Here is a 21,042-nt window from a genome sequence, read left to right on the forward strand (position 1 = left end):
ACTCTTCTTCACATAGGCCTGACTGACACCAGATGGGTATTATTAATTTTGGACTCAATTCATTTTTTGATTGGTTAATCAACTCAGATTAATCACTCAACGGAAAGTGTTGTCATATGAATGTTGACTTTAACAGGCTCTGGGAATCATTTTTCAGTAATATTTTAGTAAACCTCAAGCTTTATGGAAAACAGACACTATTTTACAGAGGATAATGTGTCAGTGTTATTATTAATCAGCATAGTTTTGTAACTCTCTGTCTTTGTGGGTATGAACACATAAGGGCTCTTGCTAATTTTTGTCTCCCATGTCAAAGAATGATATACAGAAAGTATTCACATTTGTATCTAATTTCCCTAAATATAAAACTTCTAATTATGGAATCTGAAATATGGAAATATTTTTGTATGGGTGATTAACATTATTCTGAAGATTAAATTTGTAGCTTTAGGTTTTCATAAGTTATAATACCAGTAATTTCTTCTTTGTTTAAAAGATCATTAGAATGAATATCTTCATAATGGAGACATACTTTTGAGTGAATAAGGTTTTTGACTCATACCACCCATTCGGTAAATATAAAATAAATGCCTATAACCTTGAAAGCACGCAGAGACACCTTGGGCTAAAAGACTGCATGTACAATTTATCTCAAAACGCATATATTTTACAGTTAGAATTTACCATTCAGAATAAAAGAACTTTTTTTATGCCTCAGTTTCCTTGTCTATGAAATGGGGACAATAAAAGCACCAAACTTAGGGTGTTGTTATGAGGATTAAAAGACTTCTTTTATGTAAGGCTCTTGGAAAAACATAATAAGTGTTCAATAAATGTGACGATATTGACAATGATGATGGTGGTGCTTTCATATAACAACTCACACAAGCTTTCCTAGCAATGGGAAGCTAAGTAATGCCCAAGGAATACACAGCAGGCTTAATATCCTTTTTTTTTTTGGCAACTCTCATTTGGCCTTGCTTTTCAACAGCTGTGAACTTCACTGTTAAAGAGAATTTATAGGGTTTTGAAGATAGTGTGGTAAGTAGAGTAGGACATAAATTAATCTGAGAAATAGAATTGGTTTAAATCTGAATTATGAAGATACCATTTCAGCCACTTTAAGATTTCCATTATTCTATTGAGGTGCTGAGGTTTTAAAAACTTTTTTCCCTTTTTCAGCTGTGTCCAGTATAAAAAAACTATTCTTTAAAGAAGAAAAAGTGGTTTAAAAAAATCCATAATCCACATTTTCCTTCCAGACATAAAACCATTTTGCTTGATGTTGGGTCCTTATCCCCTGGAGCTGACGGTCTTGAGATAGGACCTAAATATCAATCTCATAACATACACCAATATCTTCACTTAAAAATACCTACAGCGTCCAAAGGCAACAAGTCCTGGTTCCTGCATAATGGACTCATTGGGTTTATCGGGCATACTGCTTGCCTTCCACTTTCCAATCAAAAAAAAATCAAGATACAGGACATATCTTCTGTCTCTACTGGGAATGTTGTGAAGATAAATGAGATGTTGGCTTTACAGGGTTAGCTGAGCTCTGCCAGAAGACTGTTGCAGATTTGTGCTATTTAATTTTACTTAATGTCATAAATGCCTCCCCCCACCCCCATTTTCAAAAACCCCTGAAAACTTCATCTTTCAATTAATTGGTGTCAGGTAGTCCAACGATTGTAGCCCAGATATCTGGGGATTATAATTCTTTTCTTCTGTGCTAACAGTGCCCCTATTTCTTGCAGTGTAGCCTTCTTTATTCCTCTGTGAAGATCTGTTTCCTCAGATCAGACATCAGAGTGTTTTTGGAGCACAGGATGGAGAAAGATTAGACGTATGAAAGAATCGCACAGGTTGAACAGCAAAGCAGACAGAAGCAGAAAAATCAAACAGGCGCATGCTAGGCTGGAGAGGTCACCTTTTCCCCCTTTTCTCCTAGATCACCCTTCTCGCCTCGTGGACCAGGGAAACCCTATAGGATAAAAAGCAAACCAAAAAGATCTATTGGTATAACTGTGGCAACACCATATTGAAAAAACCTTAAGAATTCATGTTTCTGAACGCAAATATAAAGAAACATGGCATGCCCTCAAATCTCAAAACTTAGATGGGTAAAGTGGCACTTAGAAATAACAGTTTCCTAACATCTCAAGTATCTGTAAACAAAAGGTTTCTTGCTTTTTCTCCAAAGAAATGTATAGTGGAGAGAATATCAGGATCCTAGTTTGAATCCTGGCAAGTTCTCTGATTTGTGTGACTGCGGGCAAACTTTCTTCACCATTTTAGTCCTTTGACCATAAAATGAGGTTAATATCTATCAATACTACACATCTGCTGGTGTGAGCATTAAATGTGATGATATATATAAAGTACCAGAATGATGTCTGCACACAACTGGTGCCCAATAAAGAGTAACTATTATTACTTTTTGCTACTGCTATTATTCACATAATACAGGATGAGCAGTAATCATTTTAGGAGGGATTGACTTTTGACATTCTCTATTTTTATAGAATTATGTTACTACAAGATATATAGGGACTTTATGCTAAAAAGAAAAATACTGCATAATAGCTTTGAGAATAAACATACCATTCCCTAAGGGTAGCATGTGAAACATACTTCGATTTTATGCATATCTTAAAATAAGTAATTTAACCACTCACGTTGAGTGTCTCTAATTTGGGAAAGTATTTTGAAGTGCCTCTATCAACTGTCAGTTATTAATTTCATACTAGATAAGTATGCTTTTTGCTTTTATGTCTATCTCATGCCAACCCTAGTGGTGTATTTCATATTGCTGTCTACACGCACAGCAATATATGCTGTACGCATAACTATGTGCACAGAAAAAAATTAGAAGTATTCTTGCTGTTATTGATGATGGAGACCATCAGCATCTATTATAATGGGAAGATGTTTATTGTAGGTATTACTTACATCAAGACCAGGCTCTCCATCTTTCCCCTGCCAAAGAATCATAGTAGTTACATTAGTGTTCCTAAGTTTCACGAATAGGTTATTATTCTATTTAAGGCTGCCCGGACATACAACACTAGTATAAAAACAACTAATTCAGAAATGTGGAAAAGATTCTCTATTGATTAGTAACACAAATTTCTTTCACTAAATCAAGTGAAGTGACTGCTAATGTTGCAGGTAAGGGCCATGAAAATGTTTCATTATATATCAGGTTAAATAGTCTGATATTTTGCTGAAGTTTAATGCTTGGTATTCAAGTTATCAATCTAAGAGTAAGTCAAACGCAAAAATACTGTTTAGTTGATTTAAAAACACACCAGCACTAACAGAATAAGCAAATCTATGCTACTTTAGTTTGACAACTTAGTTAGCTCATAAGTGTGTAAAGAATGTGAAAACTGTTTATTGTTAAATACAATTTTAATTTGGCTAGACGTACACCTTGTCTATAAATATTGCGGGTGTGAAGATCACAGCTTAAAAACTGTTTGTAAATTAAAAATCCCCTATTATAGAAGGAATAAATACTGCTGTGCAAGGATGATCAATTCAGCCCGGTGGAGCAGATTTTCAGGGCGCTGACCAGGGTCACACAACAAATCCACCTAAAAGTTGCTGAGAAGTTGCTTTGATTCCACCAATTGGATTTCGAAATCTATTTCAAAATCAGCGTCTCTTTTAGCACTCAAGTAATCATGGTTTGAGCTTATTATTTCAATTCATAAAAACTAGAAAGTACAAGGTACGTGGAAAATACATAGGGGTTAAAAACCTTGAGACAACAGTATATGCTTCTACTGTAGTCCTACCCTACCCCATCAAATCATTTACAATTATCCCAAAGATAATATTCGGAAGCAAACCCGAGGCCCTCAATTTGAAGTGGGTGTAATTGAGAATTTTCAGAAGATAGCACACTATCAACCTTCTCTGTTCTGAAGATCACTTGTTATCACGGTAATTTAGAAAGGTCAGAAACATCAAAGTCATCGTAAACATCAATTTGAGAAATACCTTTTATTAGCAAGAGCAGTTTTTGTAAGTAATATATGAGAACAGATGAAGTCTGAAGAGAGTTTTTTAAATTAAGCTTCCACACCCACTTCTGGTACAATGACCTCCCAAGGAAGGGCCAATTATGGGTCTGGTCAGATGGCCCAGGGAGGGGATATCTGACAGTCAAAAGCCCCCTTTCAGGTTAGCACTGCCCATCTCATGGACAACCTCTGATCCTCTCAATCTGGTGAAGCGTGTGGGTGTCTGTACGTGAGTGTAAGAATACGACACAAATATGACCTCTCTCTGAAGTACCCAGTTACACTGGCATTGAAGAGAATTAGTGGATTGTTCTTTGCTCCTCTGATGGGATTAGTCTCCCCACGAGGGGAGGGTTAACCACGCCAGGGACAGGTCATCTATACATGCTGAAGGGAAACACCATCGCGAGACAAAAGAACTCACGGGAAGACCATACGGCCCTCGGGGTCCCGGCTCTCCCATAGCTCCTTTTTCACCCTATAATGAAAGGTGAAAGTGCAAATCATAAACAAGCACCTATATTCACACACTTTCCCTGATGGCCTGTGGCTAAAGCCTCTATTTGAAGTATCATTCTATCAAAATTCCAAAGAGTCAGGCTCTTTCAGGGCCGCTGCCAGTGATACAGCAAAAGAAATCCATGTTAGCATATTTTACAGAATCACCTTTGAAAGAAGGACTGTCTGCCCAGCGGTGCAAAAGGACTTGCATATCTAGGGTGCGGTGCTTGGGTTTCTTTGGCCTTACTGTGAAATGTTTATTTGTTACTAATTATTTTAAGTTACTACTTTTTCAAAAATGTAATAAGAAAATTCTTTTTCCCCCTACCAAATGTCTCTTCAGCAAGCCCTTCCTCCTTGACTGCCCCCTGCCCTTACCTGAGCTGTATTTTACTTCACGGTGCTCATACACCAGGAGACATACCCACGTTATAACCTGTCTATTCTCTGCTGAGCCCCTCACTAGAATCTGCACATTAGGGTGCCAGGGCCCTGGCTTTTTTCCCTACTGCATGCCCACAGCTTATAATAGTGTCCGGCACATCAGTAAATATTTGCAGAATTCATGAGTCAAGTCAAATCAATACAATCATGTATGTTTTGCTTCCTTTCTGAAAAAGAGGGTTTAAAAACTTTTATGCTTTCTACTCAGTGCCTGATAAGGTAGGAATTTACTACCTCATCACTCTCTCTCCATGTACCTATTTAAGTAGCAGAGCTTGTCTCAGCTTAAACGATAGTCTTTTTTTAAAATTTATTTTATTATACAGCATGTTCTTACTAGTTATCTATTTTATACATATTAGTGTATATATGTTAATCCCAATCTCCCAGTTCATCCCACCACCACCACCACCACCCCCCCGCCACTGTCCCCCCTTGGTGTCCATACGTTTGTTCTCTACATCTGTGTCTCTATTTCTGCCCTGCAAACCGGTTCATCTGTACCATTTTTCTAGGTTCCACATATATGCGCTAATATACGATATTTGTTTTTCTCTTTCTGACTTACTTCACTCTGTATGACAGCCTCTAGATCCATCCACGTCTCTACAAATGACCCAATTTCGTTCCTTTTTATGGCGGAGTAATATTCCATGGTATTTATGTACCACATCTTCTTTATCCATTCATCTGTCGATGGGCATTTAGGTTGCTTCCATGACCTGGCTATTGTAAATAGTGCTGCAATGAACATTGGGGTGCATGTGTTTTTTGAACTATGGTTTTCTCTGGGTATATGCCCAGTAGTGGGATTGCTGGATCATATGGTAATTCTATTTTTAGTTTTTTAAGGAACCCCCATACTGTTCTCCATAGTGCCTGGCTGTATCAATTTACATTCCCACCAACAGTTCAAGAGGGTTCTCTTTTCTCCACACCCTCTCCAGCATTTGTTGTTTGTAGATTTTCTGATGATGCCCATTCTAACTGGTGTGAGGTGACACCTCATTGTAGTTTTGATTTGCATTTCTCTAATAATTAGTGATGTTGAGCAGCTTTTCATGTGCTTCTTGGCCATCTGTAAGTCTTCTTTGGAGAAATGTCTATTTAGGTCTTCTGCCCATTTTTGGATTGGGTTGTTTGTTTTTTAATATTGAGCTGCGTGAGCTGTTTATATATTTTGGAGATTAATCCTTTGTTGGTTGATTCGTTAAACGATAATCTTGAATGCTTATAAAAAATAAGTGTAATTGGAGGTGGCCCAGGAATATGACATGGTGATAATAAAAAAAGAGATGTCTGCATTTCAAGTAGTGTTTTCTTCTGCTGCCACCTCCAAAATGAAACTGTCAATATTTAATACGGAAACTTCAGGAGAATGACGATGTTTATGTGAGGGGCCAAAAGAAAATGTTACCTTCTTTTATCACACCCCTGAAGAAGTTTAATGGTAGCAAATCTCTTCCAGGGGTAAAAGGTCAAGTTCAGCTGATAACTGTGCATGCAGATCCAAGTATTACTCTGTGTTTCTCTACACTCCAAATTCCCATGTGAGCAAATTTCAAGTCACTGTCAACATTCTTCTTTAATTTAAACTTAGGGGTTGTTGGTGCTAATTAGCACTGTCACTTAGAGGCACATAGAGTATAGGGGGATTTTGGGGAATAAATATGATAAAAGCTTATTGCACTTTTACTCATTATTACTTTATGTTTATTACTGAAACAGCAGGAATTGCATGCAGTAAAGTGGCCAGGCTTTGACATGAAACAGATTTAAATTTGAATTCCAGTTCTGGCACTGACTGGATGTGTGGCCTTGGGTAACTTTCTTAACCTTTCTGTGCCTGTGTTTCATTGGCTGTAAAATAAGAAGAGTAATACATATTCTGCAAGAATTTTCCTGAAGATTAAGTGTGATTACAAAATATGAAATTATATGTTGCCAAATAATATGTCCATAAAAAGAAGCTCTCATTATTATCGTACAGTTAGAGGTCTTGTTTTTAATGAAAAGGGCTTGGCAACCCAAAGAGCACTAATTCAAAATAAAGTTCTTTCAGTTTGATCTGGCAGTGTTATTTATGATTTTTTAAGTGGTGGTGGTGTTGGTAATGGTGTGTGTGTGTGTGCATGCGTGTGTAAATGGGAGGTGGGGATTTAGAAGGAAGGTTCATGTAACCTGGAGTTGGTCTAATTCGTAAAAACTCAATGGATTAGAGTAGCTCTGGTTTGAAATATCTCCACAGATTATTTTGATATACCTACTCCCTTCTTCCTCCTCTGATTGAGTACTTCAGCTTTATTTTGTTTTTAAAATGAATATACCGTGGCTGATTTGAATTCAGCTGTCACTAAAGCTGTGGAGCTCCTCTTGCAGAACTGCCCACCCCAAATACTTACTTTAAGCTAACAATGACAATTCCATCTCACTCCCAGTGACTGCTTCAGAAGTGGACATATAACCCAATCCTGGTCAATGAAGTGTCAGGGGAAGTGGCTGGGAAGCTTTGGGGACGGTTTCCTCACAGCTAAGGAGGATACAGGAGAAGACAGTCCCTATGTTTGCTATCTGCCGATGCCTCGCCAGAGGGGAGGTCTGGAACCACTGCAACCAGCTTGCCTGTGGTCAGAAGACAAAGCCAGCTCTTGGAAAGTGCATAGAAGCAAAGCCTAGAGTTCCTCCTTTGACTATTTTGCCACACAAAACTATATAAATTTCTTTATTGTTTAAGCCATTTTGAGTCGGGGTTCTGTCACTTGGAGCCAAAAGCAGCTTAATGGTTTCAGCTTGAAAACTTTTAGGAATGAAATATTAACACAGGGCCTTGAACGTGCAACATCTTTTCCTGGATTAATTCATTCCAAAAGAACTTTGAACCTCTCAAATTTAACACACTCTACGGAGTTCCTTAGTGGTTACAAGGCCAAGATGAAGAAATCAGCTGAAGGTAGGACGAGCAGGTGCTCTGAAGAGCTGACTACCAATGCTGCCGGTCATGTATTTGACAATTCTTGAATTAACACTGTCTGTCAAATGCCTCGTTTCTTTTAGGCTGGTCTCATGTCATTCAGGATCTTTAATTTGCATGTCTACACTGAGGAATTATTCTAGAATGAGCCCCTTTCTTGATTCCTGCCTCTTTAAAATTTGAAACTTTTTCAAGAGAGTCCAGATGGCACCTCCATCAATTAACTTTGAGAATCACACTCTAGTTTAGCACTTAGGGAGAGGGGCACTTGGAGAGAGTACTGATATCTGATCCAGTTAAGATAGTTAACATGCTGAGTAAATACAAGTGTAACACTTTACACTGCCACACCATTTGACTTAAACTATGCCTTCACAAATTCTTAGCCATTTCATTTGCTCTCCTGGTGAATTCTACCCCAGCGCTGAGACCTGATACTCTTGTGACACCGCGGAGCTCTCGGAAGTAACAGCTGATTTACCAAACGGTAAACCCTCTTGAGTCCCAGGGCCTTCTGCCACTAGACTACTTGAGATTTGCTGCTCCATTTTTAGTCCATGTACTGGATTTCTTGACACAATGCTTGAATGCACCAGCAGCATGAGGCTCTGAGCTTTTAAATCTTTTTAATTAAGATGATCTTCGTAAGTCTTTGGTTTGACCTTAGAAATAAATTCAGATGATTTATTTCCTTTAGGACTCACCTCTTCCTAGAAGCATTCTTGGGTAAAGCCAGCCTTCCTCACCGCTGAATGCACAGCATGTACTATTTGTATTCATTTACGCCTCATTATCTAGTTATTCCTTGCAGACATTTTTTTCCTCTGCAATTAGATTGTAAACTCTTCTAGATCACGGAAAATAGCTGCTTCCTTCACAGTACTGAGTAAATATACACAGTGTATTAATAAAAGGTTATAGGATGATGAATCAATTATTATTATGCAATTCATTAGAACAATTAGCAAAACAGACTTCATAAATGGGAGGGGAGCGTTTTCATTTCACACTAGGAGTACATTGTGTTTTGTACATCTTAATGTGATAAATACTTACTGAATAAGTGAATTCACTTTATAGGACATGGAATTATGGGATGGGGATGTATGCCAAAGAAATCACTACGTGGCCCTCTATTTTAAAGCAAATTATCCCAGACTGATGAAACTCTATCTAGTTTTAAAAGACCACAAAGTTGCACAATGAATCATTCCAACATTTTGAAGTCTTCACCATTAGGATACTTTCTTTACATCCTATCCTGGATGGTGGGGAAATTGAGGACACAATTCTACTCAGATACAAAAAAACCTTCTAAGTTTTTCAAGGTGAGGAAAAGAAAAAGTGGAAGAAAAACAGAGAAAGAGGGAGAGAAGTTCCAGACAGATGACCAGCTGCTGATGCTGTAGTACATTTTTTTGTGTCAGATGTTTATCTTCCACTCTGAGTGTCTTTTTTCCTCCCAAAGATATGGAAACATGGCTTAGCAATAGAGAGGTTAGTGGAAGGTTTTTGTTTTATAATGCACTAAAATTATTTCCTTATGGTTAAAGAAAGGCTATTCTTTTGCTAAAAAAAAGAGCATGTGTAACTGTGCAGAGAATACTTAGGTTTTGTAATTTCCCTTTAGAAAAGTTATAACTTATTCTGAATGAATACAGTAGCTTTATATAAAAGATTATCAACCAGAATATGTAGTCCTGGAATTTTTAGACCTATTGACATTAACTTTCTGGATTAAGGCCAAATGAAGACATCTTCCTTAGGGGTTAAGAAGGAATGGTCTGAGCTATTTACTTTAGCTATGAAAATGTATGCATTGTTTTTTTGTTGTTGTTAAGGCAGGCATATTCTAATACTCTGTCATTCTCTCAGCATGAGGACTCTGAATAGAACTTAAGATGGCATCTATTTCCATTCACTATTAGATGGCCCTTTATTTCTTCTGGGAAATGAACAGCTCAGATCAACTAAAATGGAAAAGCCACACTCTGTGCTTTCCTTAGGTCACAGCTTAATAACCTCAGGAGCAACTTACTCTTTCTCCTTTGGGACCTGCAGGGCCATGGGGTCCCATAGGGCCATCTGTACCCTAAAAAAAGATAAAAATAATATAATATGAGACATATCCCAAGGGCTGTAAGAAAAGCAGTTATAATTTATCCTGGACTTTTCCTGGGTGAATGATGCCTTAGAACGTCAGTAAGACAACACATCTCCTTTCAAACTGCTTTATGCTTGATTCTTTCAGGCCAGTAGTTTTCAAGAAACTCATGCAAAAGGGATGAATTATATAACTGCATATTTCAATGAAAGGCTCACACAAAATACTGTATATCATATTTAATTATGTATTTCCTCCCTGACTAAATGGAACTTCTTCACTTTGCCCCCAAAATCTTAAGAAAAAATTAATTGTTTTTGCTTCACATCACCTCTTCTTCACATCCATTCTCTGCCCCTACAGTTACCCCTACTCCTCTTGGCCACAAATGCTCTGAAGTCTTGTTTTCAGCTGTTTGAGAGGCTCGAATAGTTATACAAGTAAAAAAAAAAAACTTAAATAAATGAGAACAGTGTTTAACTGTTCAAACTTTCTTCAGTTCTGTGGGAAGCAGCAGGGGGCTTAGAAAGAAGGAATTATTCCTATAGGTTCTGTTGCAGTGGCTCAAGTCACTGGGCTTATAAGGCACAAACCAGGCAGCTGGATGATTTAATGGCATAATTGCCCTCTGGCCTCCTGGTTCAGGGTTAGGATTTCTGTGGCAGATGAGATAATAGTTGGATGAATATAGGAACACTGAGGTCCAGTGAAAATAATGACTGCCTGAAACAGGTTTTTAGAATTGAAGAGTTTGGAATTCTTTTTGATTCTTAAAAATGTAGCAAGGACTTCAGGTATATTTGCTCATCTTCAGGAAGACTATGCCTAGATTTGCAATGAATTTATTATGATATTTGTAAACATAGAAACTATTCTAGCACAACTTTTTTAGTATTCCTATTTCTGTTTTACTATTCTTGTTTATTCTATGAGTCTTGTGATATGAAATAATTCAAGGTTTTAAACTCATTCTAATGTTGGTGAGTTATCAACATCAGTTTGATCTTTTTCTTACTGCCTGAACTCAAAGTTCATCTTCAGAAGACTTCTAAATATTGAGGACCTGTAGCTGAAATTTAAGAGATGGAGCTGTTAAGAACCATAGAAAAGAGACAAAATGACAGAAGACAGACAAGTCATTTCAATGAACCGAGATTTGAAAGTTAGTTCCAAAGAAGTTACACTTCTAATATGGACATAAACATAAAAGGAAAAGCAAGTTAAAATAAATTCCCATGATTTTGATTCCTTCAGAGGGCCCCTCCCATGGAATTGCAGGAAGTGTTCATTGGTTACGGAAAAATCTGTCTGGGGTTCTACGACAACGAAGCCAATTAGATTGGTCATTCTTCCCACGTCACAAGTTATCCAGACTTGAACCCAGGCTTCAGAAAGATGTTCTGCAGTTTAGGCTGTACGACAAACAAGGCTGCAACCCAGGCTTTGTCTGCCTTTCCCTTTTCTGCCACTATCTTTGTCCACTTTGTCCTGCTCCAGTCCTATGTACCCCTCATCATTTGATGGGAGTCTGTCCTGAAGCATAAAACTCCTAGCCACAAAACATGTTGGAGCAAGTTGAGGCGCTGACTCACCCGGGATCCTGGCTTTCCGTCTAAGCCAGATGCTCCCTGTGTGATTTGGTTGGTAGCAGGGTTGGTGGGTGTAACACGAATGACAAGAACAGAGATTAGTATGAGGTACTGATGAACAAATGTAACACTTCAACAACATAATACGCAGTCACAGGGTTCTGGGATGAATATCACATTGCTACAAATTGTTAGTTAAAAAAAAAAACCATGTGACAATAAACACCCCACAGATGATGGCATTTTTATGACATTTCCATTTGATAAATTCTTACTTAGAAATCAAGTGAATGAGGTTTATAAAGTGGGCTTTAAAATAGTTACCAGTAACAGTCTGGGTTGCTAATTTCCATATGAAATTAATTTTCTAAAGACTGTGCCATTCACAATATATTTCTTTTGGTTCTGAAAAAAAAATAACGGCCAATCTTCTAGGAAAGGGCTCATTATAATAATCAATCAAGTTAGAATTTCAGAGGAGAAGAAAACAGCTCTAGTTTTACTTGTTAAAATAGCATTTATGAATAACAAATGCAGAATTTTAACATGTCAGGGTGACTGGATTTTACACAGACGATACTCATTGTTTTCTGGATTGTTCTTACTGTGTTCACATTAGTCACCACTAGAGGGACTTCTAGGAACAGGAAAAAGCCAGAAAAATTTCATGAGTCCAGAAAGAAATAACTGTCCCAAACAACATTGTTCCTCAGCTCACTTCAAATAATCAAGCATCAGAGTCTGAATGGGAAATGCTTTAAAAATTGAATGTTGTTCTCAGGCAATGCATGCTTTTCTTTCCCTTCAACTCTAGGCTATGCATAACATATGACTAAAAGATGACATTTTCAATGCTTGTTTCAATTATAAGCACAATTACTTTTTTGGTATGGCTTTTGTATCTCAAAACTCAAATGTTTATTTATAGTCCTTTAAAAATGTTGATTTGATCAAGGAGTATTTAAGAAAGACAATGCACTAGTTCTATACATCTCTTGGCAAGGTTGCAGAACTATTTCCCCATTTTATGCTTCAGATGTAGTTAATAATACAAAATGGAAGAAAAAAAATTTATTCCAGCTGCAAACTCTACAAATGATGCTATATCATACATTTTGGGGAGTAATTTTCGTTTTTTATTTTACAATTCCTTCTGTACAATCCTATTGTGAGTCAGATTATAACTGCAAAATTCAATTTACTTAGCAATGATTAAAATTAAAAAAAAAATATGTGTGCTATCATTTGCTTAATGCTAGCATATGTAAACCTTTTGGCTAAATGTTACATAAAAATGACCACTAGTCCTAGATTTGAAATTAGGGCAAACTTTAAAGAAATCAGATTGAGGGTTTAAATAAAATAGAAATCCAAACTTTCTTTTGCTTTTTGATACTTTCTTCAGAGTCACCATTATTATAAAATTTAAAAATAAATAGGGGGATGATAAAATTTTGGCACTGATAATATAATATTATATTTACCTGGAATGTGAATTAATGACTCACGTATGTTATACAGGTTTTAGGTTTTATACCTGTGGCATGATCTAATTGGTGTGATTTAACCTATATTCTAATATGAGGCTTACATCATTCAATAAATGAGTACATATTAAGCATCTACTACTTGCCTGATCTATGTAAGGCATCGGCTATCAAGAGGAATACTTTAGTACTTAGAATACAGTACTTGTGGGAAAAATAAATAGTCACCAATTTTTTTATGGAGACGTGTATAAACTATTTTCTATTACCAATTTTATGTCATATTTTAATAACGTAATCTATAATGTTCTTTACTGACTTTTATCTGCATTCACTGAATAGACAGCATATGAAAAGCTTGAAACTAAAACTCATATTTAGGAATTCCCTGGCGGTCCAGTGGTTAGGACTCTGCTCTTCCACTGCAGGGGACACAGGTTCGATCCCTGGTCAGGGAGCTAAGATCCCTCATGCTGCACGGTGCAGCCAAAAAAACCCCCCAAAAACCAAAAAACACCCGCATATTTAATAATCATTTAAAAATATCTTTTTAGTTGTTGTGGAAAGAAGACTAGCATAAAGTGCATGAAAGGTGGAAATCTCCTTTTCATTAAAAATAAAAATCTCTAAATAACTGCAAAATACTTCTTCCATACTCTCCATTATTGCCACAAGAACCTCGTAAGAGGGCATTTCCAGCACAAACAACATACAACATTTAGACCACAATATGATTGATTAATGTAAGGAGCCACGGCACTGACCTCACGCCTTCAGCAATGGCCAATTGCATACCTGCCACCAACAGGGGGCTATGGTGTTTGGTATTGAAGAAGAAAAAATAAAAATTGAGGGAGGATTTGACACTACACTAAATAATAAAAACATTTGGGAGAAATTATGAAATAATCCGCATAATAATTTTTTAAAGGGGAGGGTGATGGGAGAAGAATTGTCAGCCTTAAAAGAGGACGGTTGGAAAAAAAAAAAAAAAAGAGGACGGTTGGCATGTATGTAATTGAACGACAGAACATTTATGGCATTGTTTGTTACGGGGTCTTCCTCTGACACAAGAGCAGACGTCAGAGAAAACAAAACTGGGCCGAGCTCTGCGCGAACACAGTATGTTTTCCAGTTACAGAAATCTCAGCCATAAGATGGTCACTGAGTAAACCGGAGTTCTTACTTAGGGTAGAAAGAAAAGTCTGAGATTTGCACTGAAATGGAAAGTTTTCTTTACTTACTGGAAGACCAAGGGGTCCTCTGTCACCCTTTTGACCTGGTTCACCCTTCAATCCTTTAACACCATTTAACCCTGGTTCACCCTAAATGCAAAAGCAAATGCCGATTTTGGTTGCTATCATGGGTGTTTCAACTTCGAGAGAAGAGAGCCAGTCTCTGAAATGGTTGCAGATCCCAGTTTTAGGTAACAGCAGAGTCAGGCTAGATTTGTCTTGCAACAGTTCAAAAATAATTTAAAAAATTTTAAGAATGAACAAACTGAAATTGACAATTAAATAATATTCTAGGAAGCAGAACTCCTGAGAAAGTGTGCTCCTTACAATCAAAATGTATATGTCTGAGCTTCGAATTTTTCAGTTTTACCTCAAGGAAATTGGTGTTATGCTACATTGTTCTGACCAAGTAAATCAAAGACAATCGGAGTGGAGGATGCTGAAGGAGGCTGAGCGGGAAAGACTCACTCTGCTGGAATGGAAAACTGGAATATGCAGGACAGTGTTATATATATGAATATTTTAAGCCTTTAAGCATATTGCCCAGGGGAATGAGCTAAAAATGTAGCAACTGACTTTTAAAGTAATGTCATTTGGTGAATCCTCATTCACTGACATTGCAAGTCAGGTCCCTACATGGATTAATCAATAGAATAGACAACAAAGAGCCAATCCTAGAAGAGAATGTGAAGATCACAGAACTTATATGTGTCTGTCTGTCCAATCTTAGAATAAAGTAGGTTAGAATTTAACTTAAGGTGACAATACGAAAGCCATGATAAGTGATAAATTCTCTTGACTCTGTTTTTAAAAACCTAAGAATGTAATACACTATTTTCTATCAGCAGCAGCATGTTAGAAATAGAATTCTGACCTGTTCCCTTTTCAGCTTTTAAGTACAGATATTAATTTCATCAAGAAAATCTTGAAAGACTTGTGGAAGGAAGATGATTTCAGTTTTAAATGCCCTATAGAGTCTTAAGTGGTGGAGGTGGGAGAGGGGAGACGTTATGCTTACATGGCAGGAGGGATTATTAATCTGGGCAGTATTTCCCAGGTTTTTGCTTGATGGTGCAAATCAGTGCAGTACTTGTTAAAGAGTCCAGGGCACCACCTGGACCATAGCAGCACAGGAATGGTATTTTTAATGTCTCCTAGGTGATTCTTCTCATCAGGGAATTCTAGGAAACAGTGAGCTAGAGTCATCCATGGAACCATGCTATATATTTGAACTTTCAAAGGGGTCACAAAATAATAAACACATTGGCATGACCTAATGGAGTTTGGCAGTTCTGAGGAGAGGAAGTTTGCAATGCTGCCACTGTAGAAAAGCCAAATGTTCTATGGCTGGTAAAGTGTGATCCTGGGAATGTCCCAGAGCTAGAGTCAATGTGAGATTAAAGCCAAGGCTCAGTAGTCAACTGCAGTTAACTGGTCTAAACTTGAGGTTCAGGGCTTTGCATGTGTGTGGACTTTCATTCAGCAAGTGATCTTAAGATGATGAATAGGCAGGGCAGCCTTGGTAGGCTATGAAGTTCTTTGGTGAGGAATCATGCATTGATAGGAATGGGTGTTAACTGAGAAGGTAAGTTTAAACAATCAAATTCTGGGGCAAAAATTTCAAATTTCAACTCTGAACCTAAATTCTAGTCCCAGATCTGTCATTTAATTGGCAGTGTAATTTAGAGCAAATAACCTAAATCTCCTGAGCCTATAGTTTATTATCTATAAAATCAAGGAACTAGCACAGGTAATCTATGAGATGTTTTCAACTTTATAATTCTCTGAAATCTATGATTTAAATAACAATTGAAGTTAAGTGTAGGCAAAGTGAATCATTGCCTTGTAGATATCAGACGGATCTTGGGCATCTATTAATGTAATGGTGATGGGGTAACTGAATCACTCATAGAATTAAAAACTCAATCTTGGTGGTTTTGGCCTGAGTCATTACAATTAATCTGGTCTTCAGTGGTACCTTAAAATCCAAACAGAAGTCAACAGAAGGAAATATTATTTAGTCCAGTGTGAGGAAAGAGGCCCAAGAAGGCTAGATAAGTACCTAGACCACAGAGCTGATAGATAAGCTCTCTTTTGACCCCAACAAAAATGTTCTTACCCTAAACTATAATCCACGCCACTGAGACACTGTCAATCACTGGCCTTATCAGAAGGTAAGGTATTCTAAGAAGAATAAAGAGGCACGAACTCTTTCCTTTCTTGGGTGAGTCACCTGCTTCATCTCGAAAAGGAAACTCAGGTTTCCGGAGTCAGACCAATCCCTCTGCCACCCCTAAAGCTGGGTGGTCAGCGGGAGTGCTCAGAGGAGAGGGTGGGCTGCCTCTAGCCTTTCTGATTCTTAGTGCCAACACTGCATTTATGTGTCCCCTCACCCCCTCTCCATTTCAATGCATCAACTCACTACTGAGGAGCTTTCAAGAGTCATTGAACCTTTTCTCAAGCAGCCTTGAGGACTAGCTGAATTTTTCTGTTCAGAACAAAGCATCAAAACACAAGATTACAATAACAACTGACGTTTATTGGGTGTTTATTAACAGCTGCACCGCATATTCTGCGAAGTGTTCTATAATCATACCTCATTAAATCATCACAACACTCTGAGGTAAGTTACCTAGTTGAGTAAATGAAGGATTAGAGAGGGTAAATAATCTCCCCAAGGTGACACAGCCTGTCAGTGGCAAAGCTGAGGTTAGAACATACGTCCTCATCACATATGCTCACTGAAAGAAGAAGCATGTCTTTCAGGGCTCATTTTAATCCTCCAAGGTGTCTTCTCGGTCTACACAAAGGCAAAGAATGCACCTTCATCCATCTTCACAATACAAACTGCAATAATTCTGACAAGGAAGGGATATTCTCCATTGTTCTCTTGTTAATTCAGAGTATAGAATACATGTATGTGATGTAACCTTCTCCTCAGTATAGCATACTTGATATACCTCACCTCATTCTAGACTAGGGACCTCTGGGGGAGTACAAAATTAAGATGCTGGATAATTAAAGCATTTAGATGCAGTACTGCTATATGACAAGCAAGAAGTATCAACTAACAACATCTGAATATACAACTAAAGATACCATACTAAGAAAGAGCATCTGGACTAGTCTGAGAATCTCATCAGATTCACTTTTTTTTTTTTCCTTTTAGAATGTTGATTTTGAGTATATTATGATTAGTAACTTAAGAAACTTACATAGTGACAAGGAAAAAGGCAAAATGAGGACTAATTCATCTCTAGGTGATTTCACTTAAATTTGTTGTAAGTCACTCGTTGTTGTGAAATTTAAACATCTGGATACTTAAAGGCTTAAAGATTATCAACATTACTTGACAAATAAATAAGACAGGAGAGACATGCTTCTGTCATGCTTCCCCACGATTAACAATGAAACAGCCATCAAATAATCAAGGGATTTGTTGGATTACCTTTGGTCCAGGAAGTCCATGGGGTCCCTGAAAATGGAAAACACAGCTTTTAATTAAGAATTGATTCACTTTTCCCCAGCAGAGGTGACTATTAACTATTATATAAAGTAACAAAAGAGATGTATAACAAGAATCTTCTTGTTTGAGCTATAGCTAGAGGAAGGCCAGTGGATGTTAATACCTAGTGAAAGTACCTTCTAGCTCTTGGATTGCTCTGTAATAGGAAATTCATTAATAGCAATTCTTTCTGCTAAATACCTGTGAGAGGGAGGGGGGAATCTGCCAGGGTTATATGGAAGAAAAAAAAAACCAGAAAAAAGTGTTTGTGAACCCACACTACTTCTATTTTTCAAATCCCTATTTAAAAAAATCTAGGTGGAATATGTGAGATACCTTATGAGTTTAAAATTTGCTTAAAAAGTTTTGAACTTTAAGTACCAGTGAAGAGGAGACCTTTTCAATTACTAACTGCCCTAGACCCGAGGTTTTAAGAAATCTAAAGGAGCAAGAAAATGAGGAGATGACAGTCAAGTTTGGAACCCTGTTGCATCATTTCTTTAAGGCTAAGAAAAGGATTCTAGTACAGGAGTGCTAAACATTATTATTTAGAACGCGTTCATTTTTACAAAGATGAATTATTCAAGGCTCTTGTAACAATTATTTACCAGTGGAAGGAAGTCACAACACATTCATGGATCAGGGCTTTTCCCCTGTATTTTGTGGAAAATCTAAGTATAGAGACTAATTAGTCAACCTAAACTAACTAAAGATTACTGTGGATTGCTTTAAACTTTCAAGTCATTTAAATGAACTATTTGGAGACAGAAGTATTTAAATACTCATCAGCAAAATCATACAACAGTAGGAAAAAGTTGTTGTTGTTTTTTTTTAAGCAAGCAATACATAGATATTTGTTACATATGTCTACATTGGAATAATATTTTCCCTTTGGATACGTTATGGATAAACATTTTCAGGAAATGGCCATTTTATCAAGTATTCTTATTTCATTTTAGAAATGGTTTTAAATTCCTTTAAACTAATTAATTTTATGATATGAATGGATATAGCATTTTCAAATTTAATTTTCTAACTTAAAGTGGCGGGAGTATTAAAAAAAGCCAAAAGTATGCCATTTGCTTGATTCTTAAAGCACTGTTTAGTTTTAAGAAAATCAGGTTAATTATAATTGTTTTGTGGTATGAAATAGAAACGGCACTTAGTAAGACATAGATGATTGGGTCTGGGGCTACGCTCTGTGGTTTAGATCATTCCAATGATGTTCTCTTTGTTGGAGCACAACAGGAGGAGAGATTGACCGACAGTTTATTTAATCTCTGTGATTGAAGACATATGGTTTATCGGGACACTGACGAGACAAATGTGACCTTAGAGACTGCCTGACTTGTTCCCAACCTATCCCAGTCAAAAGCATTTGAAGCATTCTGCCTTCTAGTTCTAGCCTTAACAGAACTGTCATTAGGTAGACATTTGGAGAATTATGCTGGTTTAATGGCTACCTTCCTCACTGAACATAAGTTCTATGAGGACACAGTCATTGTCTCCACTGGTCACTGAGGGATACTTGCAGTAAACACTGTATTTACAGAAGTATGTAAAAGTGAAAAGAAAAAGATCCAACAATATGTACCATCTGTGGAAGTGAGACAATTTTTACCATATTATTTTATAAATGTTCTTATTGAACATTTCATTAAAGGGTCTCAATCCTCAAAGTTGGTTAGAAACATTCATTAATGGCTACAATTACTAATCTTGTTACGCTATTAATGGCCTAGAACAGTGGTTGGTTAAAATGATTTTCCAATGTTCATACCCTAAGAGTGGAGTAAAGCTTGCCAAATCTGTTTATTCAACTTTCCTATCACAAAACTACCCTATCTCTTTCCAACAGATGTGCTTGGGAGACTGAAAGACAGCACTGTAAAATCAGAAAAGCACCTCCTATTTTTTGTCCATTCCACAGAGAGTAGTACAACATACAAGCTGGCTGTTTTGAGGGGTGCGCTCACGTTTCCTCTGGTAGCATGCTCTTAAACAAATGATTATATTTTGGAGAGGAGGGAAACTTACCATGGGGCCTGGTGGGCCATGGGGACCTGGTGGGCCTGGTGGGCCTATGATCTGCATGTCCGAAAAATAAACATGAATTTGGTTACTTCATTTAGATAAGGCAGTTAGGCTTGAATCTCATGCTGGGCTTCTGCTAAGGCCATTAATGGTTGCAGAGGAAGAAGGATACTGGAAGAAGTGATGCATTTGATTCTCTACATTTGGAAATTCCTTTGTGAGAATAAAAAAACTTAAAAAAAATACAGTTGTTCTACAAAAGCCAGAATAAATCAAAAGTACATTAAAAGAAAAGGAAGCAACTGATTACCAAGAAATGCTATAATGCTACAACTACTATTAAACTCTCAAATATTTCACTAAGCAACAACAAGGCTCTGGAGAAAAAAAGAACATAGGTTCTACATTCACAGAGCTCTACCCAAAAGCGTCGTGGGAAAACCATTGATTTTCTCCTCGGGATTAGATAGCCCTCTGAAAAATCGCTTCTAACTCAGACCTCTGAGACACTTTTGTCTCTCGCTGTACAAGGCTGACAGATATTTCTTCTACAGTTTGACAGACCAAGAGGTTCATGGCCTTTCTACTGTTGATAAACCATCTGGCACAGGTTGAAGTCGGTGAATAATTGGCCCATTTCAGAGTTTTTCGGGAACCATGGAAGTTCAGCCCCCATGGACTTACGGAAGGACCCTGAGGACCTGGCAATCCCGAGTCTCCTTTTTCTCCTTTCATTCCATTGGCACCCTACAAATAACCATTAAGAGTTGAGCTGGTCAAGTAAGGAACAGCTGAATTTTCTCCCCAAATCCATCATCCTCCTGAAATTTTTATAATATCATGCACATGATAATGTAAGAGAAGGATTTATCCCCTTGCATTTTAGCCTCAAGCTAAACAGCAAGCTTCCTCAAATCCCTAGGATTGTGCGTGATATGTGAAATAAATTATAAAGTAAATGAAACTAAGTTCTGCTTGATTGGTTAAACTTATACATTGCTAAATATATCCAATTATAACTGTTATATTTTTAATGGTGGTGCTGACTTAAAATAGCAGTCCTTTAACTTCGTTTTCACTGACACTTATTTACACATTTCCTTGTTTTAAAAAATGATCTAGGGCAGTGAGGTTTTCTACA

At 37.2% G+C, this 21,042-nt stretch overlaps 1 protein-coding gene across 2 annotated transcripts in view; it reads right to left on the minus strand.

Moving 5' to 3' along the window:
• Positions 1-1,912: 1,912 nt before the first annotated feature.
• Positions 1,913-21,042, minus strand: part of COL25A1 (collagen type XXV alpha 1 chain) — a 455,439-nt gene continuing 436,309 nt past the window's right edge. Inside the window, exons 26-33 of one of the 2 annotated variants that reach the window (XM_068542312.1) lie at positions 20,586-20,648; positions 19,905-19,955; positions 17,811-17,837; positions 14,372-14,452; positions 11,644-11,679; positions 9,986-10,039; positions 4,456-4,509; positions 1,913-1,984 (exon numbers count right to left, since the gene is read on the minus strand). In XM_068542312.1, the coding sequence (XP_068398413.1) occupies positions 1,913-1,984; positions 4,456-4,509; positions 9,986-10,039; positions 11,644-11,679; positions 14,372-14,452; positions 17,811-17,837; positions 19,905-19,955; positions 20,586-20,648 (438 nt within the window). Of the gene's footprint in view, positions 1,985-2,952; positions 2,980-4,455; positions 4,510-9,985; positions 10,040-11,643; positions 11,680-14,371; positions 14,453-17,810; positions 17,838-19,904; positions 19,956-20,585; positions 20,649-21,042 lie in introns of both variants that reach the window. The other variant, XM_068542313.1, reaches the window with a different exon arrangement.

This window comes from Eschrichtius robustus, chromosome 4 (assembly GCF_028021215.1).
Source record: "Eschrichtius robustus isolate mEscRob2 chromosome 4, mEscRob2.pri, whole genome shotgun sequence".
Lineage (NCBI taxonomy): Eukaryota > Metazoa > Chordata > Mammalia > Artiodactyla > Eschrichtiidae > Eschrichtius > Eschrichtius robustus.